Here is a 12,372-nt window from a genome sequence, read left to right as displayed (position 1 = left end):
CACTCTCTCATACTGGTCACTGGAAGTTCAACATGGCACCTCATGGAAAAGAACTCTCTAAGGATCTGAAAAAAAAAGAATTGTTGCTCTACATAAAGATGGCCTAGGCTATAAGAAGATTGCCAAGACCCTTAAACTGAGCTGCAGCACAGTGGCCAAGACCATACAGCGGTTTAACAGGACATGTTCCACTCAGAACAAGCCTCGCCATGGTTGACCAAAGGAGATTAGAGTGCACGTGCTCAGTATCATATTCAGAGGTTATCTCTGCGAAATAGACGTATGAGTGCTGCCAGCATTGCTGCAGAGGTTTAAGGGGTGGGGGGTCAGCCTGTCAGTGCTCAGACCATATGCCGCACACTGCATCAAATTGGTCTGCATGGCTGTTGTCCCAGAAGGAAGCCACTTTTAAAGATGATGCACAAGAAAGCCCGCTAACAGTTTGCTGAAGACAAGCAGACTAAGGATATGGATTACTGGAACCATGTCCTGTGGTCTGATGAGACCAAGATAAACCTATTTGGTTCAGATGGTGTCAAGCGTGTGTGGCAGCAACCAGGTGAAGAGTACAAAGACAAGTGTCAAGCATGGTGGTGAGAGTGTCATAGTCTGGGGCTGCATGAGTGCAGCCGGAACTGGGGAGCTACAGTTCATTGAGAGAACCATGAATGTCAACATGTACTGTGACATACTGAAGCAGAGCATGATCCCCTCCCTTCAGAGACTGGGCCGCAGGGCGGTATTCCAATATGATAACGACCCCAAACACACCTCCAAGACAACCATTGCCTTGCTAAAGAAGCTGTGGGTAAAAGTGATGGACTGGCCCAGCATGTCTCCAGACCTAAACCCTATTGAGCATTTGTGGGGCATCCTCAAATGAAAGGTGGAGGAGCGCAAGGTCTGTAACATCCACCAGCTTTGTGATGTCATCATGGAGGAGTGGAAGAGGACTCCAGTGGCAACATGTGAAGCTCTGGTGAACTCCATGCCCAAGAAGGTTAAGGCAGTGCTGGAAAATAATGGTGGCCACACAAAATATTGACACTTTGGACATTTTCACTTAGGGGTGTACTCACTTTTGTTGCCAGCGGTTTAGACATTAATGGCTGTATGTTGAGTTACTTTGAGGGGACAGCAAATTGACACTGTTCTACAAGCTGTACACTCACTACTTTACATTGTAGCAAAGTGTCATTTCTTAAGTGTTGTCACATGAAAAGATATAATAAATATTTACAAAAATGTGAGGGGTGTACTCACTTTTGTGAGATACTGTATACTACCATTTGTAAAAAAGCTTCTTGTGTAATAAATGCTTTGTTATTAACTAAAACATTGAGCGACGTGTGACCAGTTTAAAGCCAATCAGGAGTCTTTATTGTCTAGTACAGGCAAAATCCTACAAGGATTATGATGGCTCTCAGAAGCACAGAAAGCATTCCCTGGCCATGTCATTCCAAACCGTCTAGGTAAGAGACTCAGATTAGCCTGAACATAAATTCATGGCAAATTTCTGTATTCTTCTCAAATAGGGCTAATTCTGGGCAAATGTTGCTGCCCGCCTCTCATGCTTTGAGCGGTCTTTAGCCCTGGCAGTAACATCACAGCAACCAATAATGGGGAATCAGCTTGATAATTTAGCCCCTTATTGTAAAAGTGTGTGGGTGTTTGTACTCATTGGGAATAGGGGGGGGGGGGGGGTTGAAAAGCAGCCATAGTGTAACTGCATATGAGCTTCTGTAGGAGTATAGGGCAAGACCACTGATTACATAGGGAAAGATTGGGATCAGTTAAACTGTGCTTTACCTCTGTAAAATGCAGCGTAGGGGAACATTATCCGGTGTGTGTCCCCCCCCCCCCCTCAGAACCCAGAAATCCTTGCTAGAATTACTATCTGTGTCAGTAACAAGCTTGGTTGGTTGCTCTTGGGCAAATACCCCCTTTGTTGCCTTCTTGTTTTGGATTCTTTAAATTAGGGGCTTTTTTAAAATCTCATATTAGTTGGTGGTTGATTTTAAGACAGTGATCACTTTTGGCTGTTGTACAGTCTTACAGACTATTAAGGTTCACAACCAGGAGCGTGCTCCACTACAGAGCAGATGGCATGTGATGTAAAGGCACTGGTGTAGATTGCACTTTTTTTTTTGTCAAAACTTTATTGCAATGCCCTAAAATGCCAGGCTGCACGGTGCAGTGGACTGTTACACCATGCTGTATAGTTCTGAGCTCACATCCAGTGGCGTCTCCGAGCCACGATCCCGGTCCCATTCAGCAGCAGTATCTCTCCCGCCAGCTGCCGCACAGGCAGGTATAGAAATCGGCTTCTCCCCTGGCTCCTTCTCAGCCCTGACATGTCAACATGAGAAGGAGCATTGGAAGAAGGGCATCCCAGAGGTCTGAGGTCTGTGTGTTTGAGGAAAGCTGCAACCCACCAGAGGGAAGGGAGAACTGCACTGGGGACACAAGGGGAGGAATGAAAGTATTTGTAGGGAGAAAATTATTACTTATTTATAGGGTTGGGCCGAATACCCCCCCCCATTTGGTTCGCACCAGAACATACGAACAGGCAAAAAAATTTTTGCGAACATGGGGAGCTGTGTACTGACTCAGGTGACATGTATGAAGGCAAAAAAAAGTTTTTAAAACGACCATTTTTTTCAGGAGCAGTGATTTTAATAATGCTTAAAGTGAAACAATAAAAATGAAATATTGCCTGGGGGGGTCCCCTTAATCTGCCTGTAAAGTGGAGCATCTCTGTGATGTGTTTTACAGTGCTGCAGCAAAATGACATTTCTAAAGGAAAAAAATTTAAACTTGCGCACGGCTGTAATGTATTGCTGGATCCCAGCAATATAGATAAATATCAAGGAACAAATTGCTGTGGGTTCCCCCTCCAGTCCATACCAGGCCCTAAGGGTCTGGTATGGATTTTAAGGGGAACTCCACAGCAAAATTTTTAAAAAAAACAGCGTGGGGTCCCTCCCAAAATCCATACCAGACTTATCCGAGCATGCAGCCTGGAGGACAGGCGCTCGCTCGCCCCAACCCCCCCCCCCCCAAACCATACCAGGCCACATGCCCTCAATATGGGGAGGGTGCTTTGCGGTCCTCATCCTCACAACCCTGGCCCGGTGGTTGTGGGGGTCTGCGGGCAGGGGGCTTATCGGAATCTGGAAGCCCCCTTTAACAGATCCCGCCCTCTCCTCATGTGACTGGGTATCGGGTACATTATTACCCCTACTTATTCACCAAAAAAAGTGTCAAAACGTAAAAACCACAAAAGTCAGTGTTTGACAATTCCTTTATTAAAAAAGATAAAAAATAAAAAAAAGTGTCCTGCGATATACATCCATCATCAATCACGCTGCCCGATGGACCCGAAAAATAGAAAATAACCCCAAAAATACTTTGCCTCCATGGAAGGGCTCCCGCCGACTGCTGTCTTATCGCCGTGACAGCTGTTATATAGGCAAGAGCGGGGGCCACTCGCTGACATAAAGGGATGACCCCGTCCCCTCTGACGGGGTCACTCAGTTACGTCACCGGGTGGCCCAGCCCTTGCCTATATAACAGCTGTCATAGCCAAGAGACAGCAGTCGGCTGGATGCCTCCCATCAAGGTGGAGCTTCTTTTTTATTTTTTTCTATTTTTCGGGTCCGTCGGGCGGTTTGATTAAAGATGGATGGACATCGCGGGACACTTTTTTTTTTTTTTTTAATAAAGGAATTGTCAAAAACTGTCTTTTGTGGTTTTTACCACTTAATGTACCCTCCCCATGCTGAGGGCAAGTGGCCTGGTATGGTTCAGGAGCTCGTCCACCCCCTTTCCTGGCCTGCTCGGATAAGGGTCTGGTATAGATTTTGGGGGGGACCTCATTCCAATTTTATTTTAAATTTTGGCATGGAGTTCTCCTTAAAATCTATGCCAGACCCAAAGGGCCTGGTATGGACTGGGTGGGGGGGGGGGGGGGGCCATGCCGTTTATACTATACCATATACTATACTATATATATATATATATATATATATATATATATATATATATATATACACACACACTAGACTGCCTGCACTGTATGTATATAGTCTACACTGAATGCAGAGTGTATATGTGTGTGTATATATATATATATATATATATATATATATATATATATATATATATATATATATATATATATATATATATATATATATATATTTATTTATACTAATACACTGCCTACGCTGTATATATAGTCTGTACTACACTGACTATATAAGCAGCCTTATATAGTGTGGGGCATGGACTTAGCCCCCTGAGCCATGATTGGGATGGGGAATTTGAGGGGTGCCAGGATAAGATTTCTTTCTAGTAGGGGTATTGGGGGGGGTGCTAGGAGGGGTGATTTCTGCTGGGGGCAGGAGGAAGATTATTTGGACTAGGGGGAGAGAATTGGGGGGTTGTACTAAAAGAGGTGATTTGTGTGTGTGTGGGGGATTTGTACTAGGATGGGAAATTTGGAGGCTGTTAGAAGAATTGGGGGGGGGGGGGGGGGGTTGCTGTGCTAGTATGGATGATGGGGGGTTTTGAGGGGAAATTTTTTTTTGGGGGGGGGGGGATTTGTGCTAGGAGGTGGAATTGGGGGTAGGGGGGTGACAGGGAAAAAAATTGTCTTAGGAGGGGAAATCCTGGGGCTGTTAGTACGCCGGTAAATGCTCAAAAACGTGGCTCACCAGTGTTTTTTAACGTTCTAAAAAACGCTGAAGCGGAAAAACGCTAATAAACGCTATTGCAAAAACATTAAAAAACATCGAAAGACTCACTGCAAAGCTACTGGCGCTTTTATAACATTATATTAACGTGTGCATGGAGCCTTACTCTTTTTTTAAGTAACTTTATTGAAATAACAAAAAGTGACATTTCATTATATTCTATTGGCTGGAGCACTGTGAAAAGTGGTGAACTGTATTGCTCTGCGCTGTTCTGAGAAAGGTACTGCTTGTCTTAATTTTTTTCAGTGCACACCACCACAACACTGACGTGAACTAGCCTAGTAGAAGACAAGGCTCTTTGCTCCCAATGCAGCCCCATCACACCTGGTATGAGTGGGTCCTAAGTGTTAAACTACGATGATAATTAGTGTTAGGGGTACAAGGTGGTTAGTGGTAAGCCGGCCATACATGGATCGAAATTCGGCCGGTTCAGCAGGGACTGGCCAAGATTCGATCCATGTTTGGGCAGGCTGGATTGCTGATTGTAACCAGCCTGCTGGATTTTTTTACATTCGATTATTGCCAGTGGCTATAATCACTAGGAGTAATCATTGCATTCTGCTGGGCGGGAAGGCTCCCCGTGACCCCCCCCCGCCAGCAGAACATGATGCTGAAGGCATTCCCCCATTAGCAATTACTGTAAACTGTTTTCTTTCTCTCCCACCCATGCTATGAGCAGGGTTAGTGGGAGGGTTATAGGTTAGTTTTAGAGTTGCAGGGAGATTTGTCGTTATAGTTACATGGAGGGTTAGTGTAAGTGTACTTGCACTGATCTCCAACCTAAAAGGTATCATATAGTTTTGGGGATTTTTTAATATTGAATCTCTAGGTAAATACTTTTTAGTTTACTGGTACTTGTGAACATTTTTGAAAGTCTTAGCAACTGGGGGTAGTTAATTAAACACTTACCGCTTGGCCTATAGCAAAATGACGGCCGGACGGTGGTTGCGTAATCCTGACTGGGCGTCATATGATGTCCAGCAGGATAACAGCCGCCATGGGGGTGTGCATCGTGGCGATCAGTGGTGCGGTGTGTCAGTCTGACAAACCGCTACACCGATCTCAGTAAAGAGCCTCCGACAGATGTAAATAGGAAGAGCTGTTGATCATCTTTTTCACACTCGTGTCTGACAGACGCGAGTAGAGGAGAGCCGATCCGCGGCTCTCCTGACAGGGGGCCCCCCAGCGGATGCCCACACTGGACCACCAGGGAAGCCGCCAGGACCACCAGGGAAGCCCCCAGCATGTGGATGGCCAGGTATGTACCCCATGGCCATCCACATATAAAAAAAAATATGCCCAATACATGCCAATCAGTGCCCACAAATGGGCACTGACTGGCAACATTATGGATCAGTACAGACAAGTGATGCCTAGCAATGCCACCCATCAGTGTCCATCAGTGCCACCTCTCAGTGCCCATCCATGCCCATCAGTGCCCACCTATCAGTGCCCATCAGTGCCCATCCTTGCAACCTATCAGAGCCACCCATAAGTACCCATCAGTGCTGCCTATGAGTCCCCATCAGTGCCGCATATCAGTGCCACCTATCAGTGCCCATCAGAGCCCCCTATCAGTGCCCATCAGTGCCGCCTACCAGTGCCCATCATCAGTGCCCATCAGTGCCACCTCATCGGTGCCCATCGGTGCCACCTTATCAGTGTCCGTCAGTGCAGCCATATCAGTGCCCGTGATTGAAGAAGAAAACTTACTTATTTACAAAAAATTTTAATAGAAACAAAGAAAAACTTTTTTTTTCTAAATTTTCGGTCTTTTTTTATTTGTTGCGCAAAAAATAAAAATCGCAGAGGTGATCAAATACCACCAAAAGAAAGCTCTATTTGTGGGAACAAAATGATAAAAATCTAGTTTGGGTACAGTGTTGCATGACCGCGCAATTGTCATTCAAATTGCGACAGCGCTGAAAGCTGAAAATTGGCTTGGGCAGGAAGGTGTAAAAGTGCCTGGTATTGAAGTGGTTATAAATAGGACTGCGACAGCAAACGTGTTCTGATACAAAAATGATCATTAGCTTACATTAAAGCTCACTAAAAATTTCACTATCATTATGTTTTTATAGATCACCAGTACCAACGTACATGTTCTGAATTGCATTCAGTAGTCTTTACTCCAGGACATAAGGCAATTGCTGCATTTTCATTGTTGATTACTCGGAATTGGACAAAGCCAGGAGTGATGACATCTGCAAAAGACAGTTTAAGATTTGAGCGTTGCTATGTATTCAAAGTATCACATATAATACTGAACATACTGTAAATGTGAAATTGCTCCATTTCAAGGTCACATATACCGGGCATCACACTTTAGATCTGATTTATAATATGAGGAGCATAAAATAAAAGCCTGAATTGTTGTCTATTGCAACCAGTGGAATTCTTTGCTATAGTTGTGAAGTATGGTTCTCTGAATTATAATAAAATACAGTATGGTTGTTGTGATCAATAGATGTATGCCTATTTTATTTTACTTTTCTTAACTCACGGTCTGATAACGTTCTGTTGTGAGCTGAAAATGCTGCCTTTTCTGCACTAAAATCCCAAGCAGTGTTGTCAGCACGGATGAGATTTCCTTTGCTGGACTACAGAACTTTGCCTATTCTTACCTCTCTATGATCCACTCCTCATTCATATGTCAATTTATTTCCCAATAAAGCAATGGTGCAGCTTTAGCACTGTGTGTAGATAAAAGACTCTTGGGAAATGCAGTTCCGGGATACCTGCCTATGTGAATAGGAACTGATGCAGGACACCCTGCTGATCCCGTCTCCCAGCAGCTGCCCTTGCAAACATTTTAGCTTGCTGGTGACATCACAGTGAGTATTATAAGCTGTTTCACGATCCAAAAACAAGGCAAAAGAAAAAACGAATGCTGGGACTTACTCTGGGGGAGGGAGGTAGGTCTGATGGTATATTTGGTCATAGCTGGAGATCAGCTTTAAATTAGCCAGCCGGTTAAAATATGCTTGCAATTTTCAGAATTTGGTAAGTGGCCAAGGAATGTACAAAGCTGCCAGGAGACCATAGAATAGCCAGAGCAAATCAGAGTTGCACTGGTGGTGTCAGGGATTTCTATAAAGTAAACTGGGTAAGTGGGTTTTTTTTTTTTTTTTGAAAGGGGAAATCCACTGTGTTGTATGGTAATCAGACATGAGTTTGGCAGAACTATGTAAGGAGTGTTACCATACTAAACTTATTTAGGAGAGTGTCTCAATTAAAAACAATCAGACTTAAACTGCACAGGAAAACAGGAAAGATTTTTTTGATCTTAATAATGCCTGATGCATCATGCAATGCAGACACTATGGGGTTGATTTACTAAAGGCAAATAGATTGTGCACTTTGCAAAGTACAGTTGCTCCAGATCTTAGTAAATGAGCAGAAGCTCCGATGACTCTGATGACTTCCATCATCCAATCATGTGCAAGCAAAAATGCTGTTCTTCACATTTTGCTTGCTCGTGATTGGGTATCCTTTGCAAAGTGAAGCTTTACCTCATTTACTAAGCTCTGGAGCAAGCAGGGCTGGTGCAAGGGTTTTTGACACCCTAGGCGAAACCTCATTTTGCTCTGCACATTTATACGGTGGAGGTGGCGGGAGTGAAGATCTTTGCAGCGCCTCTCTACTTTTTTTCAGCCGTGAGCCGCAGACCCGCACCTGCGCCTCTGTACCCGGCCTGAAAACAAATAGTGGTGACACCGGCTCGCTTCCTCACACCAGCCGTGGTCCGCAGGTATATGGACAGGGTAGGCTAGTATATAGACAAGCTAGGGCAGTATACAGACAGGCTAGGATAGTATATAGACAAGCTAGGGCGGTATACAGATAAGCTAGGGCAGTATACAGACAGGCTAGGATAGTATATAGACAAGCTAGGGCGGTATACAGATAAGCTAGGGCAGTATACAGACAGGCTAGGGTAGTATACGGACAGGCTAGGGCAGTATACAGACAGGCTAGGGCAGCAGACAGGCTAGGGTAGTATACGGACAGGCTAGGGTAGTATATAGATAGACTAGGGAGGTATACAGACAGGAAAGGGCAGTATACAGAAAGGCTAGGGCAGTACACAGGCAGGCTATGGTAGTATACAGACAGGCTAGGGTAGTATATAGACAGGCTAGGATAGTATATAGACAGGCTAGGGTAGTATACTGACAGGCTAGGGCAGTGTACGGACAGGCTAGGGTTAGGGTAATATACAGACAGGCTACTATCAGCAAGCCTTCCAAGTTTAAGGCTTGTTTGCCTTAATATGACCCGGTACATTATTCATCTATGTGGGTAAATTTAATGAAATAGAAATCATTCTTAAAAATACTTACCTTTCTTAACATTTACATAGGGTGCATGTAGTTCAATAGTCTTCTCTTCATTTCCTTCATCATAAACAACTGGAGCAGAAGGTCCATTGCTTGTGGGGCATGTCCCAACATTATACTTTACAGGATATTTCTAAAACCAAGACCAATAATATTACACTGAGATAACACTATGCTTTTATAAGATCATTAACAAAAACACATCTTAAGGGCCAGTTCACACCATAAAAACGCAGTCTGGGTGAGTTCTAGGTGCTTTTCTACATGCGTGTTTTTGATGCTTTTTTTGTGTGCGCCAGTGCGTTTTTGATGCAGTCCAGTGCATCCCCCCCCCCTCTTTTTTCTTAACCTTAAATAAGGACATGTGTGCTCCAGTCTGTTTTTGGTACGTTCTGATGCGTTTTACAGCGTTCCAGTACAGTCCAGTGCAGGAAAATTGCAGCATGTTCTACTTTTTTTTCTGGAACTGGAACTGCAAGCACTGGTGAGAACTGTGTCATTACAAACCATATAACCTACTTTCCATGCGTTTTTGATGAAGAAAAAAATCGCACTGGACTGCATGTGGTGTGAACTGGCGCTAAAAGTTTTATCATTCTTCTATGACATGTTACAGAATCAGTGTATCCAGTGTATGCAGAGCAGCGGCTTGGGAGCGAGTCTGCTTGGGTGCCCCCAGAGCAAGGAGGGGCCAGGAGCCCAAGAAGAGGAGGTGAGTATGACATGCTGGTTATTTAAAAAAACAAACCCACGCCTTTAATATTACTTTAAAGTATATACCTGAACATTGTCTGATGGATCCGCCTGGAGTCACAAACAGTGCATCGTATTTCCTTAAAAGATGCCCTGGCCAATATCTAAGGCAATATCCAGACAATATAGCACAAGCTCCTTGTGATGCACAGGATCTGGACACAGGGATTACAACTCAATTAAAGTGATGTTAAAGGTATTTCTTTATTTTTTTTAAATAACAAACAAGTTATACCTACCTGCTCTGTGCTACGGTTTTGCACAGAGCAGCCTCAATCCTTCACTTCTGGGGTCCCCCATCGGTGCTCCTGGATCCTCCTCTTCTCTGAGTGTCCCCACAGCAAGCTGCTTGCTATGGGGGTACTCGTGAGTACTCGTTTCTGAGTCCTGCTCTCTGTGTCCATAAGACACGCAGAACGGGCCTGGCCCTGCCCCCTCCTCACTGGCCATGAGCTGTGATTAACAGCATCGGGAGCCAATGGCTCTCAGCCAATCAGTAGGCAGAGGCTCGGAAGAGAAGTCGCTTACATACACATTGCTGGATCACAATCTGGCTCAGGTAAGTATTATGGGGGACTGGGGGGCGCTTCATACTGAAAGTTTTTTTTTACCTTCATGCATAAAATAAACTTTAGAACCACTTTAAATTGAAAGGTTCAAACCAACTAGGGCAACAATGCAAGACTACTTTGCCCATACAAAGTTCCCCACAAGAAAATGCAGTTAGTTCTGAAACTGCTCTAGCTGAAGTGATCACCACAAGAAAGACCACCTAATGGGACAAGGATGACAGACATGAATCTGTTCAAAATGCTGCTGAAGATATGAAAAGAGACTGGTTTGAATTCAGTGTTGGGAGAGGGGTCTGACCTGAGGCTTCACATGAGAGACAAATAAATTAACTCTCAAAAGCTTCTATATTAGGACAGTCAGGGCTGAGAATTAAGCCTACATGGTACTAATGGCAAGTTGCCCATCCACTTCTGATGTGGACATGGCGTTCTAGACTCAGTCCTCATCATAGCCAGTTAAAAAATGCCACTGCTTCTCAGTGCCTGGGCTTCAACAGCCATGTTGTTCTGTCACACTTAAAGGGGTTGTAAACCCTCGTGTTTTTTCACCCTAATGCATTCTATGCATTAGGGTGAAAAAACACCTGGCAGTGACCAGCACCCCCGTTTTACTTACCTGAGCCCCTTCAGCTCTTCAGCGGGGACGCGCTGTCTCTCTCTCCACAGGGTCCTGGCTCTTGATTGGATAGATTGATAGCGGGCGGGGCCAAGTCCGGCATTCATGTCTATGGACGCAAATGCTGGACTCGGTAGCGCGCCTGCAAGGTAACCCCCTCGGCAGAGCGCTTCTGCTAGGGGGTTATCTGATGCGGGGAGGAGCCACGAGAGCCGCCGGGGGACCCCAGAAGAGGATGTTCGGGGCCACTCTGTGCAAACTGAGCTGCACAGTGACGGTAAGTATGATGTTTGTTATATAAAAAAAAAAAACAATCCTTTACAATCACTTTAGGTGTATTTTTTTAATGTTGTTGTATTGAACTGTATTAGGATACTACTATTCTGTTGTATGCTGACATCTAATGGAGATTTAGGGTCACTACAACTTGTTTACTGATGTGATTTGGTATCTCCCTCTCTTCTCCAGCCCTCCTGTTTAGTTCTATTTACAGGAGTTCATTACAAGCCACACCCTCCCTATTTCTCACATGTTCCCTCGGTCAGTGTTAGTTGTTAGAAGGGACAAGGCTTAGGAAAGTCATTGCTTTGGATTCAACTTCTGTGTTTTATTGAAGAGTGAAAGCGGAGTTCCACCCACTTTTACAACTTTATCTTAAAGGAAAGACCACCCCTCCACCACTCGTTTTTGGATAATGTTTTTTTTTTTTTTTTTTTTCTTGCTTGCCTTTTCTGAAGTACTGAGTGTACTTCTGTCCTATCGCCGCGGCCCAGGGCGTAATTTCCTCTTGCTCCCCCGCTGTCTTCTGGGACGTGTGTGCCCCAGAAGACAACGGGGCCATTCAGAAAGCGCCACATGACTCGCGCATGCACAGTAGGAAACCGACGCTGAAGCCTGAAGGCTCCACTGCCGGCTTCCCTGAGTTAGAATGGCGGTGCCTGCACACGATCCGATCCGGATCAGCCTCGGGGGGCCGACATTGCAGGCACCCTGGACAGGTAAGTGTCCTTATTAAAAGTCAGCAGCTACAGTGTTTGTAGCTGCTGACTTTAAAAAAAAAAAAAAATTTGCGGCTGGATTACCGCTTTAAAGTGACACTATTCGATTGTACATTCTTAACTCAAAAACGGAAGTGGGGAGGAAAAAGAGATGCTCGGGAGCTTACAGAGGATGTTACAAGGAGGCAGAAAAACACAGAAACCATTTATTGAAAAATAGATTACAGTGCAATTAAAGTGTTACTAAACCCAGGACCCTGCATTATCTATATCTGGTTTTCCACAGTTCACAGAACACGGAAATGCAATAGTTTTAGTAAATATAAACCACTAAAT

At 44.6% G+C, this 12,372-nt stretch overlaps 1 protein-coding gene across 8 annotated transcripts in view; it reads right to left on the bottom strand.

Moving 5' to 3' along the window:
• Positions 1-12,372, bottom strand: part of LOC141147786 (intelectin-1-like) — a 175,154-nt gene that overhangs the window by 908 nt on the left and 161,874 nt on the right. For all 8 annotated transcript variants that reach the window (XM_073634965.1, XM_073634964.1, XM_073634962.1 and 5 more), the window contains exons 6-7: positions 9,101-9,230; positions 6,858-6,961 (exon numbers count right to left, since the gene is read on the bottom strand). In XM_073634965.1, the coding sequence (XP_073491066.1) occupies positions 6,858-6,961; positions 9,101-9,230 (234 nt within the window). The remainder of the gene's footprint in view (positions 1-6,857; positions 6,962-9,100; positions 9,231-12,372) is intronic.

This window comes from Aquarana catesbeiana, linkage group LG06, assembly GCF_042186555.1.
Source record: "Aquarana catesbeiana isolate 2022-GZ linkage group LG06, ASM4218655v1, whole genome shotgun sequence".
NCBI classification, from domain to species: Eukaryota; Metazoa; Chordata; class Amphibia; order Anura; family Ranidae; genus Aquarana; species Aquarana catesbeiana.
This window is presented reverse-complemented; position numbering and strand designations above follow the sequence as displayed.